This window comes from Podarcis erhardii, assembly GCF_964252035.2.
Source record: "Podarcis erhardii genome assembly, chromosome: 12".
In the NCBI taxonomy this organism is placed as follows: Eukaryota; Metazoa; Chordata; class Lepidosauria; order Squamata; family Lacertidae; genus Podarcis; species Podarcis erhardii.
In genome coordinates this window covers 6,802,543-6,818,398 of record NC_138513.1, presented here as the reverse complement: position 1 = coordinate 6,818,398, position 15,856 = coordinate 6,802,543, and the positions used below count along the sequence as shown (strand labels likewise).

The 15,856-nt window shown below is 43.1% G+C and overlaps 1 protein-coding gene across 1 annotated transcript in view; it reads right to left on the bottom strand.

Annotated features, from left to right (window-relative positions):
- Positions 1 to 15,856, bottom strand: part of CTDSPL (CTD small phosphatase like) — a 67,227-nt gene that overhangs the window by 19,368 nt on the left and 32,003 nt on the right. Inside the window, exons 2-3 of the mRNA XM_081834530.1 lie at positions 6,685 to 6,839; positions 2,826 to 2,858 (exon numbers count right to left, since the gene is read on the bottom strand). Of these exons, the coding sequence (XP_081690656.1) occupies positions 2,826 to 2,858; positions 6,685 to 6,839 (188 nt within the window). The remainder of the gene's footprint in view (positions 1 to 2,825; positions 2,859 to 6,684; positions 6,840 to 15,856) is intronic.

Sequence of the window (15,856 nt, the reverse complement as noted above, 5' to 3'; positions counted from 1 at the left end):
TTGGGGGCAGTTGGTGGGAATCACAAGTGAGGAGAGCGGTGTTGTGTTCAGGTTCTGCTTTTGGGTTTCCCATAGGCATCTAGCTGGCCAATGTGAGAACAGGGTCCTGGACCAGTTGGGCCTTTGGCCTAATTCAACAGGGCTCTTGTTATGCATTTAGGTGTTTGGGAAGTGCAGCAGATGGAAAACATTGATTTGTGTAGTTAGTGTGTGGGTTTCAGTGTTGCTACAAAAAATCCTCTTCATAAACAATGAGAATGAAGAGAATCTCAATTCTGAAGGAGGATGAGATCTTCAGGAATAATCCTCGTGGAACGCCACCCATCACAATCTCTTCCACAACAACCAGTAGCTAAAGTTCATAACGGACTAACAAGAATGCAGTGAGAGAAACGATTCTTCATGAAACCTAGTGTAATCCCACTTTTAATCTTTTTTCTTAAGAAACCCAAAGCTGAGCTCCACAGTAAATCTCCCTATAGCTCAAGTGATTCTACTACTCTGTGGTCAGAGTGTGAGGGCCCCTCAATTCAAAATGGGACAGGAAAAGCACTGCCAAGGTATTGTAGTCTCACCGACAATCCATTACTTGACCCTCCTCTGTTATCCCATTGTTTGGCTTCTCTGTCTCTTTCTCTCTCACACACAAACACACAGTTGAAACATGGGACCCGGTTTGGCAAAACCCTGCATGAACAGTCCTCTCCCAACTTCTCGGGATATGTGTGTATGAGAGCCAGAGGCAACTGATGCTCTAAAGAGGTGATTGGCAGCATGATCCCTCCTCCCTCTCTCTTGGCAATCGTTTTGCTGTTACTGCATCTTTCGACAGGAGCTTTGCCCACTCTTCCCCTCCCATGAAGTGGTGATTTTTATGCTGATGAACAAATCCCGCAGAAATCTGGTATGGCCAAATCAGATAGCATTTCCTCAACTAACTGGAAGATGACAAACACTCCCCCCTCCCTCACCCCCCAAATGAGCCAAGGTACTGAGTCCCTGCCAACCATAACTAACTCCCCTTAAGCACATGGAAAGTACCTGCGCGGGTAGCAGATTAAGGCCTCCGATTGATAACAGACTAGAAGCAGTCACACAAATGGCTGATTCATAACGGAATCAGATTTCAACCAGTATGTACATAATATTTATCTACACTGGAAGGCCTTCATTGCCTGGTGGCCACCAAGTGTTTGCAAATGTACTTTGGACATGAACAGCCTTTTGTTCTGGCAGTCACTGCAATGTAACACACACAACACAATAAAAGCCAGGCCGCTGAATAAGGCTATTGCAGAACTGCAAGGGGTGGCTTATCTTTTGACGGGTGTTTATTTTAAGTCTCTGTGTGTAGCCAGATAGCTGAAAATGGAGATCCTTTTATTGTGCTGCAACAACAGGGCTGCTGGTAGTGGGATTTCTACTACGCACCTGTAAACTGATCAGAAATGTGAGGTAGTTGGGATGTGGTAGGAATTTGACACATAGCTGGTTGCTATAGGCAGCTTTGGCTGCATTCTCTTGTGGGGTAAGCAATTTTCTATAGCCACCAAGGTCACATTCACACTATGCATTTAAAGCATGCTTATAACACTTAAGGGACACGGGTGAGTTAAGGGACATGGGTGGCGCTGTGGGTTAAACCACAGAGCCTAGGGTTTGCCGATCAGAAGGTTGGCGGTTCGAATCCCTGCGATGGGGTGAGCTCCCGTTGTTTGGTCCCTGCTCCTGCCAACCTAGCAGTTCAAAAGCACGTCAAAGTGCAAGTAGATAAATAGGTACCGCTCCGGCGGGAAGGTAAACGGCATTTCCATGTGCTGCTCTGGTTTGCCAGAAGCAGCTTAGTCATGCTGGCCACATGACCCAGAAGCTGTACGCCAGGTCCCTTGGCCAATAAAGCGAGATGAGCGCTGCAACCCCAGAGTCGGTCATGACTGGACCTAATGGTCAGGGGTCCCTTTACCTTTATACCACTTTAATAGCCATGGCTTCACCTGAAGAATCATGGGAAATGTAGTTTGTTAAGGGTGCTGAGGGATGTCAGGAGACCCCTCTTACAGAGCTACAATTCCCAGCACTCTTAATAAACTACTGTTCCTAGGATTCTTTGGGACAAGTCATGACTGTTAAAGTGATATAAGCAGTACTTTTTGGGGTTTTTAAAAAAGGTGCCAGTATTGTGATAAAAGTGCTGTGGGTGCCAGCACAATTTAGCTGCCATGGGCAGAAAAAAGAGACGTGAAGGTAATTGATACAGGTGACAAAAAATTCACTGGATAGAAGGGTGCTTAAATCTATGGTGCAACTCTAAAGCCCACTGGGAAATGGATTAAAGGAACACCAAGAATGTGGAACAATTCTCTTCTGGTCCAATAAGGCTAAGGTAGTTATGGGCACTTATAACTCTAGAAAAAACAAAATAAAATAAAAAGAGAAGCTGAAATTTCCTTTACACTTGGCCACGAGGGAGGCCTGTACAGTGCTAGAAATTGGACATCCATTATATTTTGTTACCTTGTGGGTTAATTGATGCTGTTTGTTGTGCAATAACCATTTTTTAAAAAGTGTGTAATGACAAAGGTTTAGTGAATGGCTCAAGACAGATTGAAGACCTTTATATGTTTCATTTGGTTCCCATTAATATGATTTGTATTCACCAGCTACTGTTACTTCATCATCTTATCAGTTAGTATAAAAGAAAGGTCCTACAGCATGCAACAAAAAAACCCACATCAATCTAGGCTCAACACAAGAGATAAATGATTAAACCAACCCCAAATTAATAAAATTCAAAAATAGAAAAGAAAAAGAATAAAAATACATACACTTGGTATGGGAATGACCTGCATCTGGTCACCCTGAAGGGGAAAGGAGAAAAAAAAAGGTCACTGTCAGAGTAAGAAACCAGATGAATTTCAAAAGAGAAGAACATAAAAATAAGTGGAAGTATCAGATTTAGTACTCAAACCATTCCAACAGAAACTCAAAAAGTTGCTTAAGAAACCAGATGAATAAAAAGGATCTAGAACTATGGCAACTAAAATTACCAGTTAATAGAACAGAAGAATTTGTAAGAAAGGTGGGTCCCTAGTTGTTAATTCCTATATTCTCCACAGTATTGTTTGAAAGAAATTTGCAAAAAATACTCGTAAATAGTGAAAATGCATAGGGGCTCAGTCAGTACTGAAGTATTTAAATCCCCAAGTAAAATAGTAACCAAAATTAGTGTTCAGAATAATTACCATATTTTCAAACACAGAGGACAGGCTAGCTTGTCACGTGTGGGTGGGTGCACTTTCAAACTTTTAAAAATTCTACCACTCAGAATTATTTTAGTGTTGCACTATAAACATAAAGCATTCACTGGAAAAACCAACGGACGCTCATGCTTTCTGACATCCATTTGTTCTCATGAGTTGAACAAGAGCCCTTCTGCTTGTCTAGAAGCAGGCCTTGGTGAATTGGGACTATATAAATTGTGCCAAAGTATCGTTTGAATCGGAAACACAGGACAAGTCCCCCCCCCCTTTTAATAGAATTTTTGATATGAGAGGTGCTGAGAGGCCAGCCTATGTGAGCTTGGAAACTGCTTCTTCTGATTCCTGATGTGTAGTGGCTGGTTCAAGGTTTAAGAAAAGGCACTCTGTATGCACTCTAACTGCCCTGACATCTAATGATGAAGGGCAGCACATAAGTCTAACAAATAAGATAAAATAAATAACACGAACGCTTTCCTAAGCCTCGGGGCTAAGCCTTGGTGAACCACACTTCCTTCACTTTGTCATAATGTCTATTTTTAAAAATAACTTTAACCCCCTTCCACTTTTCTTACAGCTTCCAGTTGTGTCAATGCCAATGAGTTATTAATTATTTTCTGAGCAACTGAAGTCACTGTGGTTATGTCAGAATCTTATTCCACCCACTTCCAATTTCCTTCCTCTTAAATTTGTTTCATATCTTTGTTGCCGCTGCCTTGAAACAAGGAAGACACAAGGAAAATACGTTTTCGATGTTTTGCTGCAAATCCTACAGTACCTTCTCAGAGATTAGCAATGCCCTAGTTTGACGGCTGAAGACTGTCACCCTGAATCAACAGTCTACATCTGTTGTGTGGTCCTGCCACTCTCCATTTAATATAACAGGTCCACCCAAGCAAGCAGGGGGACAAACTGGACCTCCCTGTCCTCCTACCTTAAAGGGCTTACAGGCAGATGAAGAGAGACAAGCACAGCTGTCATAGCACTGTTCTACATTTTCCCCAGTTTTAGGGTATAGATTTGTTGATCCAGAGGAAGAGAGACAATCTGATGTACTGGAAGTTACTCCAGTGCAATGCTTTGTGTCTATGAGACAAGCTCTGATTTCTGTAAATTCATATATGGAAAGATTATACTTCACCGGAATAGGCAATCTATGGAAGTTGCTGCTGACAATGGTGTTTCTGAAATAACCATCAGTACTCTCGCTGGCAGGAACCAACACAGATATTCTTCTACAGAGCCTAAGAAGGCAGCCCTATATGTGTTCACTCTCAGAAGTAAGTCCCACTGAGCTCAATGGCACTTGCTCACAAACAAGTGGGTATAGGATTGCAGCTCAAGTGGCATTTTCATATTAATTCCCAAAGGAATAATTGTTAAATTCCCGAGTAGTCTAAATAGGCCTTTTCATTTAAGAGGTAGAGTATGTAGGAACCTGCAGCTTAAACACCATCTTCTTTGATGATTTTGTCATTACGCTTCCAACTCAGAATTTAACTATTCTTTTAATTATTACCCTCAACATAAAATTGACTTTATTCTATTTAAACTACTGTTCAGTCTTCTGTTTTACCCACGGTTATCTATTCAGCCAATTGTTACACAATCACTGAACACCTACAATCAGGTTGTATTAGTATTAATTCAAAATTAGGAAATCCACGAGATTTGTTTGAGTTATCTGAACATGGCCATTAAACTGTTTTAAATTATCAGCGTAGCCAGGAGGCTGCAACTATTTGCAGCAGGCAAGCACAACTTGGGGTCCACAAGCGGCCCAATAAGTCTTCTGTTCATGGAGACCTCTAGTCAATACCATGACAAGCTACAATACATTGCTGGTGGGATGCATTTGGCTTGATGGTTCACAGTTGGGTAGGATTCCAGCATTAGAGCAAGAATCAACAAAGAGGCCTTCCCTGGTACCAACCTTTACCTACTGAAATTAGGCTCGAAGGAAGCATTCTGATTCAAAATAATAGAAAAAGATGTGGCACGTGCTTGCCTGCAGTGTGTGTGGTACTAACAGTTTCATTAGCTTGCAATATGCTCCAAAATTTTGGTGACACCCCCCCCCCCCCCCCGATTAGAGGATGGCTTCAGACAACAACCGCTCAAGCTAGTTTGCTGTCACACCGAATGGCAGGAAATTTTCATTCTATTCTAGTGTGAAAAAGATACCCTCAAGTGAGTTCTATTTAAAACGTTTGTCAGCCCGACAGCTTGCTAAGTGTCGTCAGTTCAATCTTCTTGAATTTTCACCACAATTTCATGAAGAATATGGGAAAAGGCAAAGTCACATTTTGCTTCTTCTCATAATTACCAGAAAAAGACTGTTGGATCAGCTCTGTCCCCTCCTCCCTCCCAAACAGTCAACATGGCCACGTTTTTCTGCCCAGCATAGCAGAAAAGAGATCAGTTAAAAGGCAGGAGCTGTGATGCAAAACAATCCACAACCACATTCTGCCCTTTCACCCAAGAGAATGCACCTGCATGTGCTTATCATTTCCTTTTCCACAAACGGCTGCCATGGAATTCCTAGGCTCCTCTTTAAACTCCAGACCTGAATTAGTATGTGGAGCTAAGTATCAACTGGGAATAGTTTAGAAGGAAAATGGAAAGGGTGGGGGGAGAGAATATTAAGTTAGCACATCCACAGCAGGCTTAGCCCTGTTTGGTAATTTGGTAGTTGCTAGGTTGCCTGTGATGATTTAAAGATGGCACGGCTCCACCACTGAGAGCAACGGACTTAGCAGAGTGCTGCACTAACTAGAAAGCAACTGCAGTGCTCTGTCATCCAGCTGAGCTGCACAACCGCCAAGTGGAAATAAATATATGGAGGCATCCTTGAGCTGGGCTTCAGAAGCGTGTTTGCATGTTGTGATTTGAAGGAAAGTGAGAGAGAGCACCACACTGTGTGCAGCAATGGAACAACACTGTTCCATCTTCTCATCACAATTCATTAAGGGAAACGCTAGCTAGCAAGCCGTGGCTGGGAAGAAATCCTTGGTTAAGGCTGCGTAACATCACAAAAACCTACTGCAGCAAACTAAGGAAGGAAAGGAGGAAGCAGGGTGCTTCCTGATCATAAAACCTGTTTGCTGATTGGGCAGTGTGAACCTGAACCAGACCACAGACATTTCATCTAGAGGCTAGGTTTGCCATGCAATTGATAGTGATATTGTTTTCTTCAACAGCTGTGGCAGCCTGCAAATGACTTATTATGTTTCAAATGGGGGGAGGGAAATGGTTTCATCAACTGCCATACTTTGCAACATTTCCCCCACTCCTCAAAAACTTGTAGTCATGGTTGCAGCTCAGTGGTTTCCAAATGATATTGCAGGATATCCAGCCGCACACAACTTTTAACGGAAGGTTTGTTCGCATTAATCCAAAAAGCAAAAGTTAGCAAGAAGATGCCAACCTTCTGAAGTCCGCCATTTTCTTCCACCAATGGAGGAAGGACACTGGTGCTGTTGGTAGATGGTGGCTCAACATTGTAGTCACGAAAGCAGCAGAACAAAGTGCTAAAGATGCTTCGACTCCTCTGCTTCTTCAAACTGAGATTACATTGGGACACTGTAAAGAAAAGCAACATTTGAAGTCAGGTGTGTAACAGCTTCCTAGGCTCTTGAAAAAATGGGTCAGTTATCTTACATGTGTTCATACTACTTTTAAAGTAACATCATAATGTTGAAGGTGAAAGCCTTATTAATCATCTTCTTTTGAGTTATGCCAGGAGGCATTGTTGCCTCTTTTATTCAAGGCTGTTTGGTGTCAAGACAGCATTGCCAGGTTATACCAGAGAAATATACTGGACAGAATTTTGCTAAGCTGTGTGTCTCACTGCATGGCTTTTTACAGCAAAGCTACACATTATGCTGAAGCAAACACTGACACCCATCACATTCACACTTTATATTTAACAAGCAAGAGAACAATGCGTGAAGCAGTTCTTTGGTTTCTTATGCAATAAAGAAACACGGGGAATGGCTATGGCACTATGACAAACAATACAGGAGGGAAGAGAATGTTCTATCTGCAACCCATTTGGGCAGGACCTTTGAGTCGGCACAGCAGATGTGAAAGGCATCTGTGCCTCTGCGGCCCTTCAGGAAAAAAACAACCACCACCAAACAAAACAAGCAAACAAATTGCTGACACATGCATTTCAAAGACTGTCAAAAGCACCTGTTCAAAAGTTCATTTCAGGACATAGCTCTGGCCTTGGATGTGATCTGTATATGTAATTAAGTTGTGACAGCTAGGATTTAAGTAAGTGGGGAACCAGTGATGCAAGCTCGAAATGGGTGTGTGTGTGAAATGTGTTCCTGCAAACAGCAGGACCTTATGCCCCATAGCAAGCTGCTTCTGAAATGAAAGGTTTTTTCAAAGGCCTTCTGTGATAGTGCTTGGACAAAAGGGTCAGCTGTGCATGGAAACACCCCCCCCCCCAAATCAGGATAGCACAAACACTATGTAATAGCGGTGGTAGAGACCACAAAATTCAGCTCAGGTTCCCCATTTGGCACTTGGTGAAATAGCCTGATTTGGCTCAGGCTAATTTTGAAGCTTTCCAATTCAGCTTGGGTGTCTGAATCCACTTTGCTTCCCCCTCCCCAAAATTCACTATTGGGAAATTTAAACACACAGACACACACACTTTAACATTTCCCCCAGTTCACAGAAGTTGATGAAATGAGAAGATATATTAGTCCCTTCAGAATGGATCAACTGGATCAGGAGCTGTTTTGTTAGATGTCTCTAAAACGTGACTTTGTTTTTTCAAAAGATTAAAAGGCTGTAACTTTCATTCTGGGGCAGAACCAGATGAAGTTTGCAGGCAGATTACTCCTTCTGAGGACCCAAACCTCAAATTTCAGAAGGATAGCTGCAGATTCTTGCCAGGGCGCCAGTAATATTTTAAGGGGGAGGGATCACTTACTCTCCTTTAGTGTTTGTGGACAATTGGTCTAAAAATGGAGGCATCAGAGAAATCATCCTGGGCAGAAAAAGAAAACCTGTCAAATTGTAGACAAATTGTTCCAGGGGCTTTGGTATTAGGTATTTGTGAATTTGACTATGGGTTGAGACAGAAGGCGATTAATTTTCATTCCCTATGACTACAAGCTAGATCTGTCAGTCGCAGAAGAGCTCACCCGGTCCTGATTCTGCAGTTTTCCTTAAACTTAAGACATATTTTCCCCCTTGCAATGCTGTCCTCTCTCCCCACACGCCGTTAAGGTACAAGATACTTCATGAGTCCCTTTGTTGGCTCATGTAGCCTCTTGTAGAGCCTGCAGTGCGTCAGACAAGCCCAAAATGTAATCTTAAAACATTTTAGCCACCTATTTGGATCCACCTTTTATAGACCGCTGTACCTCAGCTGAGTTCCCATGCCAGAGCATATGACTGGGTATCAAGTGGCTCTAGTGTGGTGCTCACTTCCTGCACTAGTACAACGGTGCGACAGGGAGGTGCGCTGCTAGCATGGCAAGCAATCAAGACCCTTATCCATGCTACAGTGTGGTCCCACTTTGCCAGCGCCTACCTACATTTAGCTAAAATGTGGCAATGCCCTACAGCAACATACTGAATGACCTAGATCCAGGCATTCACAGCAACAATTTTACACTTGCTTCACTATTCCTGCAGAATAACCCTAAACACTCTCTATATGCACTTCACTACAAACTCGGTGTGTGTGTGGATCAGCCAAACGTACCAGGTGTGACTACCGATTTGTGTTCCTGGAGAACACTTAGAAGGATTCATGCAGCCTTTTACATAAAATCACAGAACTGTGGGTTGGAAGGGACCCAGAGGGTCATCTAGTCCAAACCCCTGCAATGCAGGAATCTCAACTAAAGCATCCATGACGGATGGCCACCCAACATAAACTCACAGGAGTGACTGGCCTGCTGTAAGCTGTCAGAGGAAGGCTGGAGAATCCCCCCTGAAGCCTGTCTGGTTTCTATGCTAGGATGTCCCTCTTCTGCCGGGATCCTTGCTCAAGGACATGGAATTCATGCACCTGCCTGCAGACAATTTCTTGTTGCCTAAGATAGAGGCAAAGCACAAGTCTGATTTAAAGAAAATACTGAATAGCATTGCCCTGTACAATACAAAATATTCCCCCTCTCCAATGTTTCTCAGCTGAAGCATCTTAAACCTCTTTGCACCTTCAACAGCTTTAGTTGCAACTTTCTGGTTGCAGAAGTTTTAGCATCGTTACTGCTGACTAAGGAGGTGAGTAACTGATGCACACATCAGACTAGCCAGTATGTGCATAGTACTAATAATGCTATTTTGTGGCAGATTAAATATAGCTTATTCACCATTTCCTTCCATTACTTCCTGAACCACTTGATGTCTTTTATATAGAGAAACCCCTAACAAACATTTATGAGTAAAGGTTCTCAAAGCAAGCTCAGCTCACAGTTTTGCCCTACAGAACAAGGTCTGGCCTGAAATGAACCCCTCTAGATCTTATGGCAACAAAAGAGTAGTTTTCATTATGAGGCAAAAGATTGGAAACTCAGGCTTCCTCCTGGGCCCTGTCCAGAAAGTGGTGGTGGGGGATGAGTGTTCAGACCCCTGGGCCCTCACTTGTGGGGTGTCTCAGGGTTCCGTCCTATTCTCTATCCGTTTTAACATCTACATGAAGCGCTGGGAGAGATCATCAGGGGGTTTGGGCTGGGTGTCTATCAATATGCAGATGATACCCAGCTCCACCTCTCTTTCAAATCAGAACCAGTGAAGGCAGTGAAGGTCCTATGAGTACCTGGAGGCGGTTGGAGGATGGATGGGGGCTAATGGATTGAGGCTGAATCCTGACAAGACATGAGTGCTGTTCTTGGGGGAGAGGGAGTGGGCTGGTGTGGAGGACTCCCAGGTCCTGAATGAGGTAAGTGTGCCCCTGAAGGACCAGCTGCGCAGCCTGGGAGTCATATTGGACTCACAGCTGTCCATGGAGGCGCAGGTCAATTCTGTATCCAGGGCAGCTGTCTACCAGCTGTATCTGGTATGCAGGCTGAGACCCTACCTGCCCGCAGACTGTCTCGCCAGCATGGTGCATGCTCTGGTTATCTCCCACTTGGACTACTGCAATGTGCTCTACGTGGGGCTACCTTTGAAGGAGCCTGGAAACTACAAATAATCTAGAATACGGCAGCTAAACTGGTGACTGGGGGCGGCCGCCGAGACCACATAACACCAGTCTTGAAAGACCTACATTGGCTCCCAGTACGTTTCCGAGCACAATTCAAAGTGTTGGTGTTGACCTTCAAAGCCCTAAACGGCCTCGGCCCAGTATACCTGAAGGAGCATCTCCACCCCCATTGTTCTGCCCAGATGTTGAGGTCCAGCGCCGAGGGCCTTCTGACGGTTCCCTCACTGCGAGAAGCAAAGCTACAGGGAACCAGGCAGAGGGCCTTCTCGGTAGTGGCGCCCGCCTTGTGGAATACCCTCCCATCAGATGTCAAAGAGATAAACAACTACCTGACATTTAGAAGACACCTGAAGGCAGCCCTGTTCAAGGAAGTTTTTAATGTGTGACATTTTTAATCTTTGTTGGAAGATTCCCCAGAGTGGTACAAATAAATTATTATTATTATTATTATTATTATTATTACTATTATTATTATTATTATTATGAGTTATGCTTGCAAAACCAGGAGGGTCTTTGTCTACTTCCATCTGACTCAGATGTGAGCAAATCATGCAGGCTTTTGAAAGTTTCTGGCAGAAATAAACACATTTTGGAACAAAAAGGGCTTGTCACTGATATTTTACCAAAGACTAAGCCCCATGTTAGGTCTTTACTTAGTATGTAAATTTTGCACTCCAGAGCATGCAAAATTCTTGTAGAGTGTTAGCAACAGAAGGGCCCATACCTTCATGATTTGCCTTCCCAAGACGAAGTGGCAGGCAACCTGGGTGGCTGGCAGATCAACCAAGGCCTAATGGACTTTCTCCCTTCCAGCCCACCTGCTTCCTTACTGTCCACCACATGGCTGAAATCTTCACAAATTTTCTTCTGAGGGGGCCACAGCTTGGCATGCAAGTGGTGGGTAGTACAGTGGTGCCCCGCAAGACGAATGCCTCGCAAGACGAAAAACTTGCTAGACGAAAGAGTTTTCCGTCTTTTGAGGTGCTTCGCAAGACGAATTTCCCTATGGGCTTGCTTCGCAAGACGAAACATCTTGCGAGTTCTTGCGAGTTTTTTTCCTTTCTTCCCCCTTTTTCTAAGCCGCTAAGCCGCTAATAGCCGCTAAGCCGCTAATAGCGCTAATCCGCTAATAGCTGTGCTTCGCAAGACGAAAAAACTGCAAGACGAAGAGACTCGCGGAACGAATTAATTTCATCTTGCGAGGCACCACTGTACTACCTATTTCCTGCAGTTCTCTCTCTCAAGAAATGCAGGCTGTTTGTGTGTGGCCAACTCCAATTAAAATAAGAAAGAACCATTACCCAGCTGCAGTTATATTGGTTCTAAAAGAAAAATAAGGGGGGGAACCTTACAAATGAATTAAGGAACCATAAGGCAAGTCTCTTAAGCAAAAGGTCTAGAAAAATACGCCCTACCAGATCATCAAGTACCTCAAGTGTGAATGGAAGAAGCCTCAAACCATTATGCAAAGTGCAAAGTGGGTAGGTGTTGGGGGTGGGGGTGGGGGGTGGTGGAGAGCCATTTCATATCCAGGCCTAGACCATTCAACCCTCTTTTAGGAAGGGTTACTGATTCATGTGGGGTTATGCTCCTGACACCCGTGTGTGTCAGCAGAGCATGAATAGGTCTTTTCTGGCCATTTCCAGGTCACTGCAATGCGCAGTTACGTGTCAATTGGACATGCCTAAATCGGTCATTGCCTGTACTTAAGGCTGCCCTAGATGGGTCCTACCTGTGATCAAATATATTTTTTAAAGATGCAGATGTGTACATTATTAAGGCCTCAGTGGATCTGTGTTACTAATTTTCAATTTCTTACACAAGGAAGATGTTTGTGTTGCACAACTAATGCAGAAGAAGTCTATAAAAAGGTGATTTTTCATAGCACAGCAGCATATAGGCCATATTGTACCTTACACAAGATTGAGTTTCAAGAAACCATTTAAATTAATGTGAAATGGTTTTACTTCATAGCCTATGTGCCTCAAATGCAACACGACTTGAGCCTACCACTGACTCACATTTCCTTGTGGAAAGATGTTCTGGAATAACCTTTGACATCTTTATAGTTTTGCAAAATTATGCAAGGACTATGTCTGTTACTGTGATGCAAGTGTGAGATATAACACTTGAGAATGTAAACCCTTTTAAATGAATTTATCAGCTCTTTATAACTTTTAATTTTATATCTTGTGGTTATTGTCTTAAGAAAAAGAGGACCGCTAACAAATTACCTTTAAATGTACATAGGAAGCATTCCTGGAAAACTATTTTATACTTCTTATACAGCACCCCCCTCCAAAAAAAACCCCCAGCAGTAAAAAAACTGCCTGAATGTCAGAATTTTACATTTGAATATTCAAGGTGTATGCAACTGATTAAATGCATAGTGAATATTCTGAATTGATATCCAAGGTTCATACAGTTGCAATTCAAAACTGTTATGGTACTTTAATGTGGTGGACAATGAGAACTTGCTGCATTTGTGCCACTGTCTAAGGGCCATCATAGAGCCAAGCAGGATATGAAACAGGTTCTGTGTGAACGGCGATGAAGAGCGAAGAAAACAAGACTCTCGCAAAATGGCACTAACAGTGCTATCTGTAGACCATTTATTAGCCATTGTTTCAATGCAGTCAAAGAGGTAAATGCTTCACCAGGATTTGCAATTCTGGACCAGTCACAACATGTTTGGTCCATACATAACCCTGTTTTGGTTTTGTCCTCCTACAGAGTTCTGAGTTGATCAAGAAAAGACCTACCCATTCTGTATCTCAATGCACAGGAGACATCAGCTTCCATTTATGTATCAACATTATATTATTATATGCCTGTAGACCACCCTTTTCCTTCTTCGCTCAGGCATACAGGATGAGCCTCAAAAGGTAGCACTCAGTGTCACCGACTCCAACTTCCAATCCCCAAGGTAACACATTTAACATTCCTGGTGCATGACAGTAGCATTTAGAGTTCCCAGCCATGTTTCTCCAATTGGGGATGGGGGAGAAGCAGGAGGGGAGCTCACCTGCAACACTTGCTTGCACAGGTGCTATAAATCTTACTCAAATTTATATTAAAAATGCCAAATGCTCAGGAGTTTGCATTTAGAGAAGCCAACTCAGCAACAAGGAGGGAGAAAAAACTCATTCTTCCATACGACAGACGTTCCAAAAAAGTAAAGGCTCCAAAAGGTGTAGCAGAACGATCACTAAGGAACGAATAAAACCCCCCGTTTGCTCTCTCGGTCACATTTGCAGCCACTCCACAAGATGCTCACTCTACTTAAGACATTTTTCTGGAGACACTTTCAAGTCAAAACATCAATGCAGCTTTTAAAGCCAGCTACGGCTTCCTCACCTTCCCACGTCCAAATTGCTCTTATTTCCAGAAGCATGAGATGTTTTTACTGGACTTTAAATATAGATCAGTCAAAAGAACAGCTGCCTAACCAAGCAGTGAAGAGCTACCCTGTATTAAAGTGCATGTGCGAGGGTACAAAATGAGTGTTTCACAGTAGTAACTGCACTAAAGGAGAGGCACGCAGCCAAGTATGTGCCACATGTACAAGCAAGTAAGGTGGTTATACGTCCTGCTGATAAATTGGCTTGTCATACTACCCATAGGATTCTATTCTTTTTAAGCAGAGTTAAAATGACAGAATATGCAGACAGCATCATAAAGCAACAAATGAAGAGTTACAGATGAATATAAAACCCAATGTATATAGTGTTAAGTGGCAGACGGATATGCAGTAGCTCTGCATAGTAAGGTACACATATATGATAACTGATAGCAAGGAAAATAGTAGCAGTAAATAATTACATATTTAATAAGAGAATGAAATAATGAAGTAATATAGCCTTTCACCACATTATCATATGGCTGCCTAATAAGCTTGGCCAACACTATTTTCGTATTGTAGGTAGAAGGATGAATTCAAGAGAGCAGCAGCTTGCTTAAAGGGAACCCTTGTGAGTTGACAGGTTTCCTGGGACAGGGGTTTCCTGGCTCAGGGTTCACTCAGCCATGATATTAGCACAGGGGAACTCATGGTCCTCTGTTGGGGCTCAAGCAACCAACAACAAGTCCTAGAAAAAGTGGCAATTCCAGGGAAGCTAGCTCGCCAAATCTTCCGAAGGAGTTTTTCGAAAGGCATCCACAGAAGGATTGCTACAACTTTCAGCTGGGATGCATGGTGGTTTGTTGACTTTTTGAAGCAATGATACCTTTGGCTCCCCCAGCCCTTTATCTGGAGGGCCGGTCTTGCCTATTTTGCACCGGGGTAGCCAAAAACTCGCGGAGTCTCAGAAACATGATTGCCACTGGCAGCCAAGTTGTGGATCTCTAGTCGTGGCTTTGTTTTACAGGTGAATTTTGGCTTCACATATATTCTTTTGATTCTAAATTCTATACAGTGGTACCTCAGGTTACAGACTCCGCTAACCCAGAAATATTGCTTCAGGTTAAGAACTTTGCTTCAGGATGAGAACAGAAATCGTGCTCTGGCGGCACGGCAGTAGCAGGAGGCCCCATTAGCTAAAGTGGTGCTTCAGGTTAAGAACAGTTTCAGGTTAAGTACGGACCTCCGGAACAAATTAAGTACTTAACCTGAGGTACCACTGTAGTGAAGTTCTACATGGCACTGAGCTTCATGTTTTTATTGCTTGCGATTACTATTTCCTAAGAAAGAATGCTATTCTACTAAAGAAAACATTCCTTCCTTTTAACAAAGGGAATTTTCAACGCTGTACTAATAGATACAGACATAGAATGATCCAAGAAGTCCTCAGCAGCAGAACATGCGGAAGATAACAAGTGGTGTGTTACAACAGCTGTGAAGGTGGATGAAGGCTGCAGCAGATCCGTTGTGATACTCATGCCATTGGAATAGAGCCTTACTGCGAAGACTGTGCGTTGGTCAGCATACACTGATGCACATAAAACAAATTCACGCACAGGCGTCCTCCAAAAATACAGAATGGGTGTGCTGTTAGCCTGTGCTGCCTTTCCTAACACCTTTCTGAACTTCCCCATTTACACTTCCATTATGCTCCAAGAGCAGCTGTTCATAAGGATGCTGCTCGTAAATTAACTCCAAAAACGCTGCTCAGCAAATAACTCAGGAGTTCATTGCTGCGAAGTGACCTCATAGCACGCACACACTTCCCAGGCAGCACATATTGGAATAGCTGCTTAGTAATATCCAGGGTAATGAGGTGCTAATGATGCAGTTTGCTGAGAAGCTCAGCTAGTTATTTCTAGAGCCCTGGCCTCAGATTTACATTAGGAAAAGAGCAAAGAGGGGACAATTCTGTTAGGGTGGACACGTGCGCATTGCTAGAGAGAGGGCAAAAGAGGACAGAAATTTGCATGAACTTTCCACATGCTAATTTAAAAACAGTATCATTTACTTATTAATTGCATT